The sequence below is a fragment of the Cynocephalus volans genome, chromosome 10 (assembly GCF_027409185.1).
Source record: "Cynocephalus volans isolate mCynVol1 chromosome 10, mCynVol1.pri, whole genome shotgun sequence".
NCBI classification, from domain to species: Eukaryota; Metazoa; Chordata; class Mammalia; order Dermoptera; family Cynocephalidae; genus Cynocephalus; species Cynocephalus volans.
The window spans coordinates 51,270,789-51,289,160 of NC_084469.1; the positions used below are offsets into that span (position 1 = coordinate 51,270,789).

Consider the following 18,372-nt stretch of genomic DNA (forward strand, 5'->3'; position numbering starts at 1 on the left):
CATTCTTTCCCTAGTCCCACCCCCATCATCACCTCAGGCTCTTTCCAACTCCCTTCGGCTTCACGTTCCTCCGGGGCCCAGGCCACTTTCGGCTGTTTCCGGCTCGTCCCAGCCTCCTCTCGTTTCCCGCTGTTTCTTTCGGCTTTTTCCGCCTTCCCTCGGCCTCGCCCTCTCCGTTCGGCTCTTTTCGCCGGCTCTTTTCGCCGGCCTTCGGGCAAGCGGTCTTTGCAATTCTCCACGTGACGGGGCCTCAGCCTCCGCGTTCCCCCTCCCACCTCGCCCTTCCTCCCGCTTCAGCCTCTCGGCTCATTGGGACCGAGCCGCCATTTTGTGTGAATTCTTGACTGCGGCGGGGGCCTGGCAGCTGGGGCATCTAGGGCGAGCAGACAGACAGACAGTCGTTCCGTCTCGCGGCCCGTCCCTCTCTCTCTAGAATCTTTTTTTTTTTTTAACTCTCGCTCGCTCTCCTTTTCTCCCCTTCCCCCTCGCTTGCTCCGTTGCGCGCGGCCCGCGCTAATTACACCCAACCACACACCAGTGTCCGTGTCCCCCGGGTCTCTCGCTCCCGGGCGGGTGTGTGTGTGTGGAGGGTAGGTTCTCGCCCCGATGAGGGTCCTGCGCCCGTGAGCGAGTGACCGCAGGGGCAGGCTACGGAGAAAGCAGGCGGCGAGCAGGCCGCCGAGGCCTAGGCCGCGCGGCCTACACGGAGGTCGGAACAGAGGTGATTCCGAAACCGAAAAAATATATAACCGGTTCCCATCAGGAGCCCTCAGAGCTGAAGTGTGCCCCTCCCGCCACGCCCAAGCAGTCCTTTTTCGTGCATTAACATCCCCTCCCCCCAAAGGAACTATGGAGGCTGCTCCCGGGACCCCCCCGCCGCCGCCATCAGAGTCGCCGCCACCGCCATCACCGCCGCCGCCATCAACGCCTTCGCCTCCTCCGTGTTCCCCCGAAGCCCGCCCGGCCACCCCGCACCTCCTCCACCACCGCCTCCCGCTCCCTGACGACAGGTCAGGCCCCCGGCCTGGCCGGGGCAGCGTCCCCGGGGGGAGGGGGAAGAGGACAAGAAGGAGGAAGGGGGGCGGCCGCCATGTTGGGCCGGGCCGCGGAGGAGGAGGAGGAGGAAGGGCGGGGTCGGTGGGTGTCTCTTGCTCGCTCGGTCTTTCTCGCTTGCTTTCTCTCCCGGCCTCATGCGTTCCCCCCCCTCGCGGCGCTCGCCCGCTCTCCCTCGCTCTCGCTCTGTCTTTTTTGGGCGCCATGCTGAGGGGAAGGTGAGGAGGCGCCCCCCGGACCTCCCGCGCCCGCCCTGGGGAGGGGGCGCCAGGGGGCTGCGGAGGACCGCGGGGGTCCTGGCTGCTCCGGCTCCCGGAGGTGGCAGCTATGGGCCCGCCTGCCCGTCGCCTGGCTTTGGGGAAGGGTTTGGGGGAGGGTATCCCAGACCCTTTTTGGGGGGATTTCGATCAACAGCCCCTTTCTTAAGGGTTTGGAGTTGGGGGATCTCCCAGCCCCCGCCAGTATTCTAGGGGTTTGGAGTTGGGGGATCTTCCTGCCCCCGCCAGTATCCTTTCTCCTGGGGGAGGCACACCGTGCCCTATTTGGATAGATACTTTAGCTTTCTTAGGATGCAGAAAGTGGGGGTTCGTTCAGTCCTTTCTCCGTCCTTCTAATGGGGGGTCCTTTGGGTGGGGGCTCTTTTTTTTGGGCGAGAGATGTTTTCTGTCTGTTCCTTGGAGGGCAGAATGGGGGGATGCATCTTCAGCCCTTTTGATGGAAAGCCCCTGGCTCTTTTTTGGGAGAAGACCCTTCCATATATTTTTCCTTAGAGGGAGGGAGTCCTTTCGCTTTTCGTAGGTAGGTGACGTGTGGGACGGTCCTCAGCCTTTTTTGGGGGGGGGGGTGAGGTTTGATTACTCTGCATTGGAGGGGAGAGGAAGTTGGTCCCCCGTTTTCTCCTGAGGTTTTCCCGCTCTTTAGGGGTAAAATGGGGTGCCATCACTTCCAGGAGAGAAAAGATTTCCTTGTGCTTTGGCAGGGGGTAAAAGGGAGCGCTCTCCTTCCCTTTATTAAGTGAGAAATGGGCTCCCCCCACGCCCTTTCTGGCGGTAATAATGGGGCCAGCCCGGCGCATTTCAGGGCGATGTTCGGCCCGTTTCCCCTGCTCGAGCAGGAGAAGTTGGGATGCAGGGTTTGCCCACTCTTTCCTGGTGGGGTAGGGGAAGAGGTGGCTGGAGAGTGGGTTTGGAAATGGAAGGTGGGTTTCAGCCGGCAGGAAAGCGAGTCTTGGAGGGAGTGGGGGTGGGGTGGGGAAGAGAACGCGCTGGACAGATGGCTGCCCCGTCGCAGCCCAGGGTGGGGAGCCGATGAGGACCCTTCCCTAGACGAAAGTCTCAGCCAAGGCTTCCCCGCCAGCCTCCACGGCCCCTTCTCCCCACTCCCACCTCCCCTTTTCCCTTTCTCCTTCACAGACCATACTTTGCCTTTTAAAAGAAATGCCACCCACATTCAGAGACACAAGTGCAGCAGTTTGGTGAGCTTTTACAAAAATTTTTTTTTGTTTTTTCTGTTTTGTTCTAATTAAATGTATCGTTCTGGGAATCGCAGCCCATCGCAGCCCGACTCCAGTTCAAGGAAATAAACAGATTAGAAAAGGTCTGTTCGCTAAGCCCACGTTGGGCTTCCGGGCCCCCTTCTCCAGGGGCAGGTGCATTACTCAAAGGTGCTTACACGCTTTATTCGACCTCTAAGGAGTTCTCTTATGTCAGACGTGTATGTCTTACAGTGGGTTGGGATGGTAAGTAGCCTCTTTTATTGAGTAATTCAATTATCTCCCTCTTTTTGTCCCTTTCCTGCCTGCCTTCCTCCTCGCCTTTAGACCAAAGTGATGCTTGAGTGATTTTATATGTTCAAAAATCAGGATTCTAACCCTATTGAGCCCTTTTAGACTTGCACATCCTTTCAGTGTTTAATTTTTTAAGTATAACGTACACAGTTTTCTCAAAGAAAAAAAGTGTGTTACTGTAACATGACAAAAATATCTGTAAAAGGCCCATGTTTTCAAACCCTTGGCATCTCTCTTTCCATTTCAGTCCATTGCTTTGTCTCCAGCCTTCATCTTTGAAGAAAGTGGACGCTTCAAGTCCATTTGTAGGAGACAGGCTTACCGAATTTGGTTTATGAAACTTTTGTTCAAGTAATGTTCTCCCTCTTCTGCCCCCCCCCCCCCCCCCCCCCGTTGTGGTTCAAGTAGATCCAGTTTCCTCATTTTACTCCAGTGTCTCTTATGGTGATGGATGTTTAAATTGAGCAAGTCATTTGTAAAGTACTGTTTAAGCACAAAATCTGTAACGGTGTCAAGCCCCAATCTCTGCCTTTCTTCACTGCTCCTTTGTTCGAAAGCACATGCCTGACGTGAAAAGTTGATGCAAATGTGTTACACGCCCAGTCATGTTGGGGAGAACACCACCTCCACTCCCCCTGTCCTACACGTACAAGGAAAAAACAGCAACAGAAATGACTTGCAGAACCAAACTGTACTTCTGATGTGTTTTACAAGCATAAGTTCTTCCGTTAAAAGACAAAACACGTTGAAGTTCCGTTTCCCCTCTTGCCCACTTTTGGTCCTTGACATACTTTGTTAGAGAAACCTTTTCAACAGACCTAGTCCCCTCCAAAAGACCCTGCTTCCTTTTTTCCATTCTTAGGAGTAAAAAAGTTCACTCACATTTAGATGAGGAAACATGTAAACTGCAATTCAGTAGACCACTTGTTTTGTTCTTCGTCTTAATATGTTCACAAGTTAACTACCATGAAGTGATGATCTTAGGTATGTAAAATCAGTTATGGGAGGAAGAAGTCTCCAAACTACAGTATCCTGCAAAAAATGTCTGAAGCACGAACACACTATCCAGTGCGCTGGGTCAGCTGAAAATGAACTGCATTTATTTGAAGTTTTCCATCCTTTGTAAAATTCCTTTTCCTGGAGCCAAGAGCAGAAACTGGATGTTAACAGATAACCCTTCCAAGTTTCAAGGGCTTCTGAGTTGTGGAAAGATGCTTATTTAACTTTGCTTTTAAAATGAAATGTTGAGAATTCTTTTGTAAGTGAAAATTTTAGCAATCATTGACTGAATTTGAAAATATTTCTCCAAACATTTAAAAAGGTCTCAGGCATATCAACACAGGGTTTATTGTTTTTTGTTCTCAAAGGAATCTCGTCCATCAAGTCCAAGAAGCCCCAGTAATTAAGTCAAACTGTATTTTGGTAATCTTTGTTTTTGAAATGTCACAGTACTGCCTTTTTTTTTCTCCCCAAACTGATGTACCAGTATTAGTTAGAAATCAAATTAATGGATGTTGCAAAAAAAAAAAAAAAGGGTATCACTCAGAATCCCTGATTTAACAGCAAACCTTATACACACTTGTAACCTTTTAAATTTTTATTTTCTCTGGGTGAGAGGTTTAATTTGAAAGCAAATCAAAATCTCCCAATATAAACAAAATAAGTTGTGACCACCAAGATACGGATGTTCTGGTCATAAAACCCCTTTTTACTCTCCTCAAGTTTGCTCTTCCAAAGAAGGAAGTAGTATTCCGTAAAATGGTTTTCTAATTCACAGCTTGTCCTATCTCCCATATAAGGTTTTTTTTTTTTCTTTGCTTTTTCTTCTTTTTATATATATATATTTTGTCCCATATAAGGTTTTAGTTTGTTCTGAAGGTTTAAATTTTTTATTCTTATCACGCTGAAATTTTCTTTAAGTAGAGCTATCTATTTTAGAAAGCCACTAGTGTGGTTTTTTGCCTTATCTAGGAAGGCTGGTCCCAAGGGAAAATTGTTTTGTACCTGTGGAAATGAAGGTTTTCCTGGCTGATTACTGCCTGACAAGTTAGAGATGAATGGTTGAAAATTAAGTTTGTGTTGGTATGTACAATTGAATGCAGAACAGTTTCGTATTGAGATTGTTTAGTAATTATTTAATAATGCCTCCACCTCCACTCCTTGCTTTTAGAGAAAAATGGCTGTTTCAGGATTGCCTTAGTCACTTCTGTTATGTTTTTGTGGCTACTGAGTCCCTAGAAACATCTCTTGATATAGGCCAGATCCAGTTACGGTAAATAATCTACGCTAAAAATCGCTAATGAAACTATTTCCAAGTCTCCTGTGGATAGCTTTAAGTTAAACCATATTCCAGAGAACCTAATTTTGCTCCCTGTGGACGGTATCTTCTAGTGCCAGAGCAACTCATTCTGACCCGTATGGGGAGGTTGAATGATATCAAAAGAACTCAGAGAAGATAGTAAATGAAATAGCTGAATTGAGCAAGGCGTTTAATCTATACCTTGGCAGCACAGCTAGTGACACAATAGGAGAAAAAAGGACAGTTTCTGGGATTTCTGGCAGTTGGTATTCATAAGCAGATTCAAGGACCCGTAGGAGCAGTCTGCTCATGAGTAGAGGGAATTCTGTCTGAATAAATGGTTTGAGGCCAGTTTCATAATTAAAACCTCGTAGAAAGGATGGAAAAGCGGCCAGTTTGTCTTGGTTGCCGGTAAAGTTCATCTGGATAAGTTAAGGTAAAAATGAGTTTGCCGGGGAGCCAAACTTCATGGATTTGGCTTTCCAAATATCTTGGCCTCAGGGGCTGGACACTTATCTCAGTTGGTTAGAGCGCCACCTTGTAACACCAAGGTCAAGGGTTCTGGTCCCTGTACCAGCCAGCCACCATGAACAAATATCTTGGCCTCATCTTTGCTGCAGAGCATTTTTGCTTTTGGTAGTTAATTTAGATGCATTCTGAAAGACATTGGGTAAGGTTATTTGTGTTGATTTAGTAATGATGTGAGATGGGCAGTTTTTAAATAGATTTCTGGCACATCACCCATTGGGGTGACTCTTGATCAGTTGGTGACAAAAATGAAGACATGGCCTCTTGATGGCAGACTTAGTTGCATCCTATTATTGGATTTTTTTTTTTTTTTTTTTTTTTTAAAACAAAACACAGGATATTTGCTGAGAGCATACATAGTTTGCTTCTCCAGGCCAAATTGCTCTGGATAGAGGATCTTTTTAATGAGTATTTTTTGCCATTTTGCATCTGTGTTAAATGGTGACTAAGCTCCTTGTTTTGTCAGGCATGTGGTGACTGACATCTTTTTGAACACTGGAGGTGGCAACAGCATGTGAAGGAAGAGGTGTGGGCTTTGAAGACAGATAAGAATGTTCAGGCCTGGCCCCTTCCTGGCAGTGTGCAGTAGACACTGAGGGTAATGCCTACTTCTCAGGGTCATTGCAGTCAAAAGGGTACATTCAGAACACCCACACAGTGCTGGCATTCAGTGAATCTTACTGTTTTCCTTACTAAAGAAAAATTCTAAATAGAACTTCTACAGCCTGATGTGTAAACAGGAGTAAAAATAATATTTGTGATTTTTTTTTGTTTGTTGTTGTTTTTAAAAGATGACCAGTAAGGGGATCTCAACCCTTGATTTGGTGTTATCAGTACCACACTCAAGTGATCCACGGGCCAGCCCTGTTTTTTTTAAAAGAAAATTTAATTTTATTAATACTATTTTTTTACATTCTAGAATGTTGTTGTAGAACAGTTGGGAGGGAGGGGGAGAGGGGAAAGGGGAAGGAAATGGAATAGAAGGAGGCTGAAAGATGAGGGGCGGGATTGAGGCCTGTGGCACCCCCCTCGCTCCCACAGGGGAGACTGGAGGGCTTGCAGTGGTGGCTTGGTCATTGGCGGGCTGGGTGCAGATGTCAGGAGTGTGTGGCAAAAGCCCTCGCCCCGCCCACCATCCCAGCTTAGGAACCCGGGGCCCACTGCTGCGGCTTGGTGGTCGTTGCTAGGCTAGCTGTTGGTGTTGGGGGTGTGGCTGAGGCCTCCACACTGCCCTGTCTCCGGAGAGCCCAGGGCGTTTCCTGTGGTGGCATGGTGGTCACCACTGGGCTGGCTGCACCTGGTGGGGGGTGTGTGGCTGAGGCCCTTGGCCCCCACCCTCGGAATTGTTTGCGGGTGTCTGGGGGCATTGCTGAGGTCCCCGGCCCTCCCCACTTTCTGGCTTGGTAGCCCTGGGGACTTACAGTCTTTCTAGGTGTTATAGGTGTTCCTTGGTGAAATGAGACCTTTACTAGTTAATATGAAAGTTTGTCTCTGGTTGTGGGTACTTTTTCTTTCAGTTCTGTGTTGGATTATTTGCTGTACCCACCATTTAAACTCTGCGCTGGAACTAATTTGTTGTCCTTTGCTTACTTCTAAAATGGAGGAACTTCCTGTGGGGACCAGTACTTGAGCTGTGTGGTTCAGCTAAATTGCTGCTTTGCTGCTGATTCCCTAGGGAACGCTTTTTATGCAGCTCAGGTTTTAATGGTTGAATTTATAGGTACTTCCGGCTCTCAAGAGATCTGGTGCACCTGGGTTGTGTAGAAACTGGTCTGGGCCTGAGTCTTTTCATCAAACTGTACCCCATGCAATTCTAAATTCCTGACCAGTCTCCTCTGAGTGGTCCTTTACTGATTGGGGTGCAGATCAGGTGTCCTTGCTGTGTCCCAGTGTTCTCCCAGTGGGCCCGTCTCCTCTACCACCCATTCTCCAAATGCTTCCCATGGGGTGGGGCAGGCCATGCACCTGTCCCTTGCGATGACTCACTGGCCTCTGAGTGGCTCCTTTTTTTTCAGTTGTTGTGGCTCCTTGCTCCTGTGTGGGTCCATGGGAACCCTATTAGTGGTCTTGATGGCCTAGGGACCACCAAGGCCCTCTCCTCCCCTGCTGCCTCCACAAGCAACTCCATCCGAAGGGCACAGCTGTGGCTTTTGCTGGCTCCTGCTCTGTGTGCTCAGCAGCTCCAGCCTGGATGCGGCTGGGGCTCGAAAACGTCAGAGCGGTTTTTTCTCTCATCATGGCTTCTCCTACTGTACTCCGTAGGTCTCTCTCCTCTTCCTGAGCTCTAGCGGCCCCAGCTTGGCTGTTGTTTCTTTTTTATAGTTGTAAACTGGTTGATTTGTGGGGGAGAGTGATGCTGGGGACTGTCTATTCTGCCATCTTGTCCAGAAGTCCCCCAACATCTGTGTTTTTGAAGGAAGTCAATTTATCTTTCACCTCTTAGGGTTCTGGTCAGCTTATTTAATTGCAAGAAACTGATTCGGGTTGAAAGTAAGTGGAAGCCATCTTAAGGCATTTCTTGCTTGCTAAGTGTCATTGATGCTGAAACAGTCATACTGTTTTGAGCTTATGCTGCTTGTACCTTCCGGTGTTCATCATTTGAAGTTAGAGTCCAAGTCAGGGTTATGACCTGAGAAGTGGGAAGCCAGGGATCTAGAACCTCACACCACTGTCAACTAGTCAAACCACTTACTCAAGTCCTTTACCTTCTCCAGAGTCTCTTGAGATGTCTGTCCCAGTTCCAGAATTCTACCATCCCATTGTAATTTGGCTCAGTCAGTTAAGGTTTTGTCCGTTCAGTAACCAGGCTTGTCCAGTGCTTTTCTTGGAGGAAAGTTTTTGGAGTATGCAAAGAACCCTTCTCTCCTGAGAACTTTATTTGGAGTTGGGCTCAGGTTGTTATTACCACCTTTTACCAGGCCTCATATTTCCTTCCTCTGTGTCTGACCTACCTTCTGCAGTTGCTGGCCAGAAAAGGTTGCTGCTCCTACTGCAGCTCACTAATATGTGACTACAAAGTAGGTGCCTTAAAAGTGAACTGTAAAGTTAGGCTTGGTGGCTAGATCACAGGCAGAATCATCAGGAGACACCCTGGCTCAGCAGCTACCTGAGCACCTGGCTCCCTTATCCCACGGAGTCTGTCATGTCTGTCGGATGGGCTCCAGCAATGGTTGAGTGAACTCCAGTGCCCTAAAGCTTAATACAGCGTGGATGCTGCCCTGTTTCTTCCACACAGGGTTGGGCCTCTGCTGGTAGAGTCATGGTGGACAGTGATGGCTGTGGACGTGGGACGTGGAAGTCAGGCAAACTAGATGTGACTCCAGAGTTATTCGGCTCCTAAGTCTCCTTTGTCTTCCCAAAAGGGTGACACTGCCACTTGTGCACTGTCAATGTGAAGGTCACTTAACCTTCACCTCAGCCCTATGCTGAGAAACTAAAACAGGTGAAGTCATTTGTCCCAGGCCATAGAGCTAGTGTGTGCTGGAAGCAGTGTTAGGACCTGGGAAGCCTGTTGTCCTGGATCTGGTACACTATTTTTCAGACTGTGAGGTACGACCATTAGTGGGAGGTGAAGTCCATTTATTGATTTGTCATCCACCTTTGAAGAATGAGGAAATGGAAGAGGATAGAAAAAGCAGAATGCAGTTAAATGTGGTTTTATGAAATTTTTATTAGACAGAAATATGAAGGAGATGTGGGTCAGGGTCAAAAAGTTTGAAAGCCACTGCATCTAGGATAGGGGTCACCAGGCTAAAGCTCTTCAGACCAAAGCCAGTCCATCTGGCCTGTTTTTGTAGGTAAAGTTTATTGGCCTAGCCATACCTATTCATTTGTATAATCAGTGGCTGATTTTGTGGTATGATGGCAGAGTTGAGTAGTTGGGACAGAGACCGTATGACCTGTGAAGCTGAAAATATTTACACTTTGGCCCATTACAGAAAGTTTGCTGGTTTCTGCACTAGTATGGTGTGCTTGGCAACTGGTGTGCTTACACAGCAGCCATCATCATTATTCTTGTGGTAGGAGGGAAGGGGTGAAATACAAGGATTCCACTTAAAGTTGACCCCAGAGAGGGTAGGGGTATACTTCCCCGACTGAGTCTGCTGCTCTGTCATCCCTTCGTTCCACTCCTTCCAGTGTATGTAGAGGCCCAAGCCCAGGGTTTTGAAACCTTGAATGGAAGGGGTTTTCATTCATAAGAAGTAACCAGAGACTTCTTGAAACCCAGTGTGGAAGTGGATCACAGCTAACACATCCTGCTGTGCCCTGATCCAAGGGAGCTGGGCCCAGATGATAGTGTCACTTGGCTAAATGTCCTTTGCAGGTGATTTGGATTATTGCCCTCCTCATTTTCCTAACAGACACTAGGGCTTAGGTTTCCTCAGGATTCTAGGCAGGCCCTGCTGTGGCATGGGTCACCAGAGCAGCTGTGGTAACTGAAGCCAATGGGCAACTTAGGTGGGCTGCATCCCTGGGAGGGCCACTTTCATCTGCCCAATCTTTGCACCTGTCACTTTCTGGCCTATCAGAAAACCCTACATAAACACTCAGAGAATGAGTTTGTGACGAAAGACACCCCCTTAATGACCTCATCAGAGTCTTAAGTGATTCAGATGGCTGAAGGAGGTTCCTGGGAGATTTTCTATCTTGCATGTTGACGAAATTGACAAAAAAAGGTGCTGAAAGCTGGGGCTGATGCTGCATTCATGTAGAATATGTCCTAAGCACTCACTTAGTCTGTACCTGGCTTTGTGCTAGGCCCTTGGAAACTCAGGGTGACTGTGAGCCTCTTTTCTTGTCAGCCCTTAAGGAGCCCACAGGCGACTGGAAATTTACAAGTAGTTGTATACAGAAAATTTCAGTTTTTCCTGAGAAATTCTGTAGTGGTGTATAAACAAGAAATCTTGAGTCTTAGGCCCAGGTCTCTTTTTAGAGGAAAATATTAATACTTTGTCTTCATTGAATATATATATATATACCAAATTGATGCCGCTAAAAAATTATAAACAAGGAGAAGTTTTTTTTTTTTTTTTTTTTTTTTTTTTAATTAAGCAAGGAGAAGTCTTAATTCACAGTTAGAAAATAAGACTTTCCTCTCTGGAGTAACAGAAATCAGCCCTCCTTGGATGAGAACCAGCATCTTTGCAGCTTTCAGCTATCTGAAGCCCAGTTGGCATGAGATGATGGTTAGAAAACTCTTTATTGCTTAGAAGCAAATTCCAGAGGTTTATCTTCTGGGAGAAACTTGGACCTGAGAGGTACCTTTGCTCAAGAACATGAGCTGTTTTCAGAGCTCATGGCAGTGGAAGAAGAGCTACTTGGGCAGAGAAAATGACGTCTCTGTCTAGGCAAGTTTCCTCTAACAGGCTGGGTTTTTTCATGGTCAGCCTGTTTGAAGCTCTACAGAAATGTTCTGCCTAAGAAGTTTTGTGTTGGGAGGAAAACCAGTGTGGATGCCACACACTGGGGTGAAGGCGTTCCTTTTAACGTTAGAGGACTTTGAAATTTCCCTCCCTTGGATTTGCATTGCTTTCTGTCTGTCTTGGGATGAATCCTATTTGCTTTTTCACTAGGATTCCTTAGATCTTTCTGTGGGCCTCTTACTTCCTAAACTATCCAAATGTCTTTGGTCATGTTTTTGAATGATGCCATTCCTTTCATTTGATATCAGAAGGACTGTATTGGCCTCGTGTCTTTGCATTTTGATAGTTTTTACTCCTAAGCATTCATTGTTGGCTTGGTCTTATGGGCCAGGCACTTGATTTAAGTGGTCTAATGGAGTATCCCCCACCACCCCATCCCAGAGGATCCATCGTTGCCTTTGCTTAACAGTTGAAACATGTGCAGTATGTTTAAGGAAATTACCCAGTATCCTAGTACCTCATTTTGGCATTTATTGGAATACCATTTCATTTAATCCGTTTTATGCACATGTGTCTTATTTTTTCCCACTCAATTATAAGTTTCAGCATGGGAGTTTTGTCAGTTTACCTGTTTAGTAAGTTATTCTTCAGATAATTTTTAATTGTCTTAAGGTCTTAAGGGTAGAGGTTAAGAGCTGGGCCTTGGGGTCAGAAAATCCTGGACTCGGATTCCATTTCTGCTTCTTCCTGCTGTGACCCTATAGACAAATTTGTTCTCTTTTAGCCTCAGTTTGCTTGTCTGTAAAATGGGGATGCTAATGAATCACTGCCTCTAGATGTGTTAATTGTTTCAATGAGAGGAGAGTACAAAAGAGCTAGGCATAGTGCCTGGCATGTAAGTTTCTACTACAGAATATTAGTAATGAATGCTTCCTACTGCTTTTGGAATTTACAAGACCCCTGGTACAGGCAGATTTTGTAGTTAAGGAAAACAGGGCAGAGAGATTAGGCCTTTGTGAGGGGCATGGTAGCCCCCAACCCTGGATTCCAGCTCTCTGCTGGGAAATTAACCTCTTGAGGAACTCACAGTTACTCCTCATGTTGCTGAGATTGTCCTATTCCAAGCCCCCCCCCCTTTTTTTTATCTTTTATTATGGAAATTTTTGAGCACACAGAGAAGAGAAAATAGTACAATAAGCCACCATATAGCCATCATCTAGTTTTCTTTTTTCTTTTCTTTTCTTTTTTTTTTTTTTTTTTTGGTGGCTGGCCAGTACAGGGATCTGAACCCCCCTCTTTGTTTTTAAATTGGTGATCATTAATTAATTAAAGAAAATGTAATTTAATATTTTTACATTCTAGGATGTTGTTGCAGAGCAGTTGGGAGGGAGGGGGAGAGGGGAAAGGGGAAGGAAATGGGATAGGAGGAGGAAGGATGAGGGGTGGGATTGAAGCCTGTGGCACCCCCGTCATTCCCACAGGGGAGACCAGGTGTGGGGTTTCCTGTGGTGGCTTGGTCATTGCCAGGCTGGGTGCAGATGTCAGGGGTGTGTGGCAAAAGCTCTTGCCCCCCACCATCCCAGCTCGGGAACCCGGGCCCTTTTAGCTGTGGCTTGGTGGGCATTGCTGGGAGGGATGCATGTGATGGGGGGGTGCTGCTGAGTCCCTCGGCCCCCTACCATCCCGGCTCTGGAGAGCCTGGGGCGCTTCCTGCAGCACTCCATTGTCAAGTGGGGGGGCTGGCTGTGCATATCGTATGTTGGCGGGAAAGTGGCCAAAGCCCTTGTCCCCCACCTTCGTGATTGTTTGTAGGTGTGGGGGACATTGTTGAGGCCCCCAGCCCTCCCCCTTTTCTGGCTTGGTAGCCCAGGGGACTTTGGGTCCTTCGATCCTTCGAGGAGGAGGAGAAAAGAAAAAAAGTGCCAATTTTCTCCAAATTGATGTTACAGGTGTTCTTTGGTGAAATGAGACCTTTACTAGTTAATATGAAAGTTTGTCTCTGGTTGTGGGTACTTTGTTTTTTCTTTTAGTTCTGTGTTGGATTATTTGCTGTACCCACCATTTAAACTCTGTGCTAGAACTAATTTGTTGTCTTATGCTTACTTCTAAAATGGGGGAACTTCCTGTGGGGACCAGTACTTGAGCTGTGTGGTTCAGCTGGATTGCTCCTTTGCTGCTGATTCCCTAGGGAAGGTTTTTTATGCAGCTCAGGTTTTTTTTTTTTTTTTTTTTTTGTCTTTTTGTGACCAGCCGTACCGCGCTCAGCCAGTGAGCGCACCGGCCATCCTTATATAGGATCCGAACCCGCGGCAGGAGCACTGCTGCGCTCCCAGCGCCGCACTCTCCCGAGTGCGCCATGGGGTCGGCCCTGCAGCTCAGGTTTTAATGGTAGAATTTATAGGTATTTCTGGCTCTCAAGAGATCCAGTGCACCTGGGTTTTGTAGAAACTCTGGTCTGGGCCTTAGTCTTTTCATCAAACTATACTCCATGCAATTCTAAATTCCTGACCCGTCTCCTCTGAGTGGCCCTTTGCTGATTGGGATGCAGATCAGCTGTCCTTGCTCTGCCCCAGTGTTCTCCTGGTGGACCTGTCTCCCCTACCACCCATGCTGGGCCATGCACCTGTCCCTTGCAATGACTTACCGGTCTCTGAGTGGCTCCTTTTTTTTCAGTTGTGGCTCTTTGCTCCTGTGTGGGTCCATGGAAACCCTATTAGTGGTCTTGCTGGCCTAGGGACCACCAAGGCCCTCTTCTTCCCTGCCGCCTCCAAAAGCAACTCCATCTGAAGGGCACAGCTGTGGCTTTTGCTGGCTCCTGCTCTGTGCGCTCAGCAGATCCATCCTGGATGTGGCTGGGGCTCGAAAAGGTCAGAGCGGTTCTTTCTTTCTCTCATCATGGCTTCTTCCACCTTCATGCATTCCTTAGGTCTCTCTCCTCCTCTGAGCTCTAGCAGCCCCAGCTTGGCTGTTGTTGCTTTTTTATAGTTGTAAATTGGTTGATTTGTGGGAGAGAGTGAAGCTGGGGACCATCTGTTCCGCCACCTTGACTGGAAGCCCTGATCTGAACCCTTGACCTTTGGTGTTGTCTGCACCACACACTAACCAAGTGAGTTAACCTGCCAGCTCTCCATCATCTAGTTTCAATGGCTATCTACATTTTGCCAATTTTGGTTCATCTTACTACCTCCTCCCACATTTGTCCCACCTGTTATAGAGCAAATCTCAGATCTCATCTCATTTTACCTATGAATTCTTCAATGTGAATCTCTAACTTAAGAATTGTTTTTAAGGCCGGCCCATGGCTCACTTGGGAGAGTGCGGTGCTGATAACACCAAGGCCATGGGTTCGGATCCTGTATAGGGATGGGCGGTTCGCTCACTGGCTGAGTGTGGTGCTGACAACACCAAGCCAAGGGTTAAAATCCCCTTACCGGTCATCTTTAAAAAAAAAAAAAAAAAAAGGTTTTTAAAGTAACCACAAAACCGTCATCATTCCTAACAGAATTTACAGTAATTACTTAATATCTCAAATACCCTGTCCAGGTTCAGATTGTTCCGATTCCCCCATGTTGTCTTCTGCCAGTTGGTGTTCGTGTTTCGATGCCAGCACTGGGAGCCTGGCTTGTTCACATTGAAGTGAGGGGTGTGGTATGCTGGTGATTGGGCTTCTCTTCTCCCATGGTTGGTTTGTGTTTCCTGCTGGGGTGATTGCCATGATATAGCACATTACCGTGGAAATGGCATGATGTCACAGAGCAGGTTATGACCACACCTGAGAATGCCGAGGGAAAGGCAGACACAGAGCCCATTTGCTCTTGATTTCTGGTTGATGAACCTAGGTAGTAAGGACACTGAAAAACATGTGTAAGACCCAGAGGTTTATTTCAAGAATTTCCTGGCTCTGAAACTCCCTCAGTGAGGTTCTCTTGTGGCTGCTTCACCACATTCTAAATCAAGGGAAGGTTGTGGGGGCCTTTCTTAGATAGGAGTCCTGAGCCAATTTTCTAAAAGAAAGGCTCTGGGCCTTCGTTCCTAGTAAATGACTATCCTGCAGGGTTGGATTTGAGGATCCTGGATTCCTGCATTTAGGCTAATCATTAAACATTTGAAGAGGCGGAACCTCTTTGTAATTTTTGTAATTTTGTCCCTAGTTAATGGGTCATTCATAGCCTACCCAGGCAATTTGTTCAGAGTCTGGGCAGTTAATGATCGTAACCCTGATCTTCTCATTAACCTAGCCGTCTCTTGTCAAGGGCTCTCATGATCTTCAGGTAACAGCCACTGCTCCCATGAGTTTCCATCTTTTTTGTTGTGTTTTGCCTCATTTTTTTCCCTTATAAGTCAGGTAGATCCAGAAACTTGGGGTCCCTTTCAACTTCTGTCCAACCCTATTGTCTAGAGAGTTGCCATGTTGCCAAGCTTCATTTTTGTAAGGGGCCTGTTCCTTCTTCCTGGGGCTCAGCTCTCCCTTTGCCTTTTCCTCTTGATCAGCCACTTGGTTGCTTTCTGTTGCCACCTAGGTTAGGGCTGAGAAAGGGGAGATGTCAATTTTGTCAGTAGGATTGGTTGGGAGAGGATGGTGCCTGTGTGGTCAGGCCAAGTGAAGTGGGAACTTGTTGGCCAGCAGTCAGCAGTCCTCCCCGTAGAGATTGTGTTTCCAAATCAGCATTCTATCCTATTTAGGTTTATCCATGTAGAGATGCACTCATGCTAGCTGGTTCTTAAAACCAGTAGTTACTATTTATCTGTACTTGCTTTGTGCCTGCCACCAGTGTCAGGGGCTTTATCCATATGATCACATCTGACCTTCACATTCCTTAAGGTAGTTACTACTGTTATCCCATTCTACAGATAAGAAAACCAAGGGTCAGGTTACATACCAAGATCACACTCTAGGGAAGAGGCCAGGCTGGTTGAGAAAGGAGCATGATGCCCAAAACTGTAGACTGGTGGATGGGGCCAGCCTACTTTGGAACATGAGATAGCTTTACCGAGTACTGTACCTGGCATGCTTCTGTGCTGTATGGAGTTGGCCCAGTAGGCATTCTTTAGAATGGGAATCCAGGTCTTTTCTTTGACCCAAGAAGAAAAGCAGCCAGCTCTGAAAATGGAAATTTAAATGCCCTGGAAACTTTGTCCATGAGGTACAAGGCAGAACTGACTGTAGGCAAGGCATTGGCCTGTTCGCATTTCCTCCTAGGGGCCAGTTCTAAGTCAGTCTCCCAGTGTTGTTGGTTTCCTGTCCTTGAGGGTTCTGGTAGCCAAACCAGGTGCAGCCATGCTAGGACATTGCCAATACAGCTTCTGGGAATAAAGCGGACTTGGCTCAGGCTGATGCTGCAAAGTTTTCTCTCACATGCCTGTCTCAAGAGGGTTTGGCAGGTCTGGATTGAAATGATTAGCGCAGTGGGGCTTCCCCCACTTTTCTTCAGGGATTATGTCACAGTCTATTAAGTGTGCTCCCTCGGTATTTAATCCCACTCTGACATGGATTTTGCTGGCAATCTAAGTGGCACTGCTTAAACCTGGTTGCTATTTTGTAGAGACTGCCTTTGTGCAATCATGTCAGTGACCCACAGGATTTCTACCCTCTCTCCCAGTTGGTTTGATTTTCTCTTTTTTTCTTTCTGTTGAACAGAGTCTGAAGAAAATAGACTGTCAGGGCCTGCCCGTGGCTCACTTGGGGGAGAGTGGTGCTGATAACACCAGGGCCATGGGTTTGGATCCCTATATAGGGATGGCCGGTTAGCTCACTTCAGAGAGCATGGTGCTCACAAAACCAAGTCAAGGGTTAAGATCCCCTTACCAGTCATCTTTTAAAAAAAAAAGAGAAAATAGACTGTGTATTCATGCGGTCATTTAGCTGGAAGGTCATCTCTGGTGGTATGAGTGGCCACCCCCTGAGGTGACCATTAGCAGAGGTTAGCCCAGGACTCTAAGGCCTTTGAGAGCATGATGTGGTTGGATGGTACTGAGAATGGACAGTGATAACTCCAGTGTGACCATCCCAGTGCTCCTTCATAAATGACCAGCAGTTTTTAAAAATCCTATTTATTTTTCAGCTTCTCTCAACTCTACGGAGACAGAGTTCCAAGTATTCACTACCTGTTTTGTAAAAAGTTGTACTGTTGATTCTCACTGAGCCCAGGTATGCCTGGGGCTATTAACATAGATAATGCCAAGAATCCCTCTTTGGCTAAGGTCTTTGTAGGGTGGATTTGAATGTTGTCCTTCCCTACCATACTAATCCTTTGGAATGAAAAGGTTTTCTTCCTGAGTCATTCTGGATGATGGTTAAGGTTCTTGGAGTTCCTTGGATGGTCTTTCAGGCACCCCACCCCACCCTGAGGTTTTAAGTTTAGAGCAGCCTATACCTTTATTCGAGCTGGTTGTGGCATTGGGACAGGGATGGAGGCTCGGCTGACCCTGGGCCAGATCTTCACCAGTGAGGGGTGTCCCATGCCGCCGTCCAGCTGTGACTCAGCTGACTGTTTATCATGGAGGCTGCCTTGTGTACTGAGTTTCTTGTCACTTGTGTCTTTTTTTCTACAAGGAAAATGCAGAAAAGGAGGTAGTCAAGTACCTGGCACAGAGTAGGTACTCAAAAATATATGTGGCGTGAATGGTGATCATGCCCCTCTCAGCTTTTTTCTTTCTAGAATAGAGGGTGGTACGGTTTTTAGCTTTTCTTAATGGAATACCAGTCTGTACCTCTCCAGCTCTGTCTCTGGGCCTCCCCCAGCTCATTCTTTCCGTCTTTCCCTGTTTCTCGTGAGGTTTGGCCTTGGCCTGCCAAGGATATTGCCAGCAGAGACACAAAGTCGGCTTTGCTCCAGTCACCCCTTCCCATTGTCATCACAACTCCAGGCCGCACAAGTTTGTCATATCACTGAGTAACAGCTTCTTCCTCGGACAAAACCAGTTTCTCCAGTCAGGTAGTGCTTTTAATGTGGCGAGGTCATCCCGGCAGTATTGCTTCTGTCCAATGAGAGGTTTGCTCCCCTGCTTGTTTGTGAGCCACACCCTAGCCAGGAGGTTCCTCCCTTGTCAGGAATGCCGCTTTTTCCCCCTGCCTGATCCAAAGTTTGCTCAGCTCTTCCTGCAGGGCGGGCCAAGCAACCTGGCGATTTACAAGGAAACAACACAAGGCCACATCGGTCACCTCTCCTTACTGTTTCTTTTGAAACAGCAGAAAGAGTTTTGTGTTTTGCATTCAGTGTTTTGAGAGCTGCCCTTGACCTCTGCCCCAGGGTGTCTGTGGGCCTGGGCCACTTGGGTTTTAGGTTGGGCCCGTCCCCTTTGAATTGGGAATGAGAGTTAATAGGAAAGCCCCTCTTGAGGGG

The 18,372-nt window shown here is 47.3% G+C and overlaps 1 protein-coding gene across 2 annotated transcripts in view; it reads left to right on the forward strand.

The window, feature by feature from the left end:
- The first annotated feature begins 339 nt into the window (after positions 1 to 339).
- Positions 340 to 18,372, forward strand: part of ZC3H4 (zinc finger CCCH-type containing 4) — a 46,871-nt gene continuing 28,838 nt past the window's right edge. Inside the window, exons 1-2 of one of the 2 annotated variants that reach the window (XM_063111528.1) lie at positions 340 to 721; positions 845 to 1,010. In XM_063111528.1, the coding sequence (XP_062967598.1) occupies positions 850 to 1,010 (161 nt within the window). In that variant the 5' untranslated portion in view covers positions 340 to 721; positions 845 to 849. Of the gene's footprint in view, positions 722 to 844; positions 1,011 to 1,196; positions 1,272 to 18,372 lie in introns of those variants that run through there. The other variant, XM_063111529.1, reaches the window with a different exon arrangement.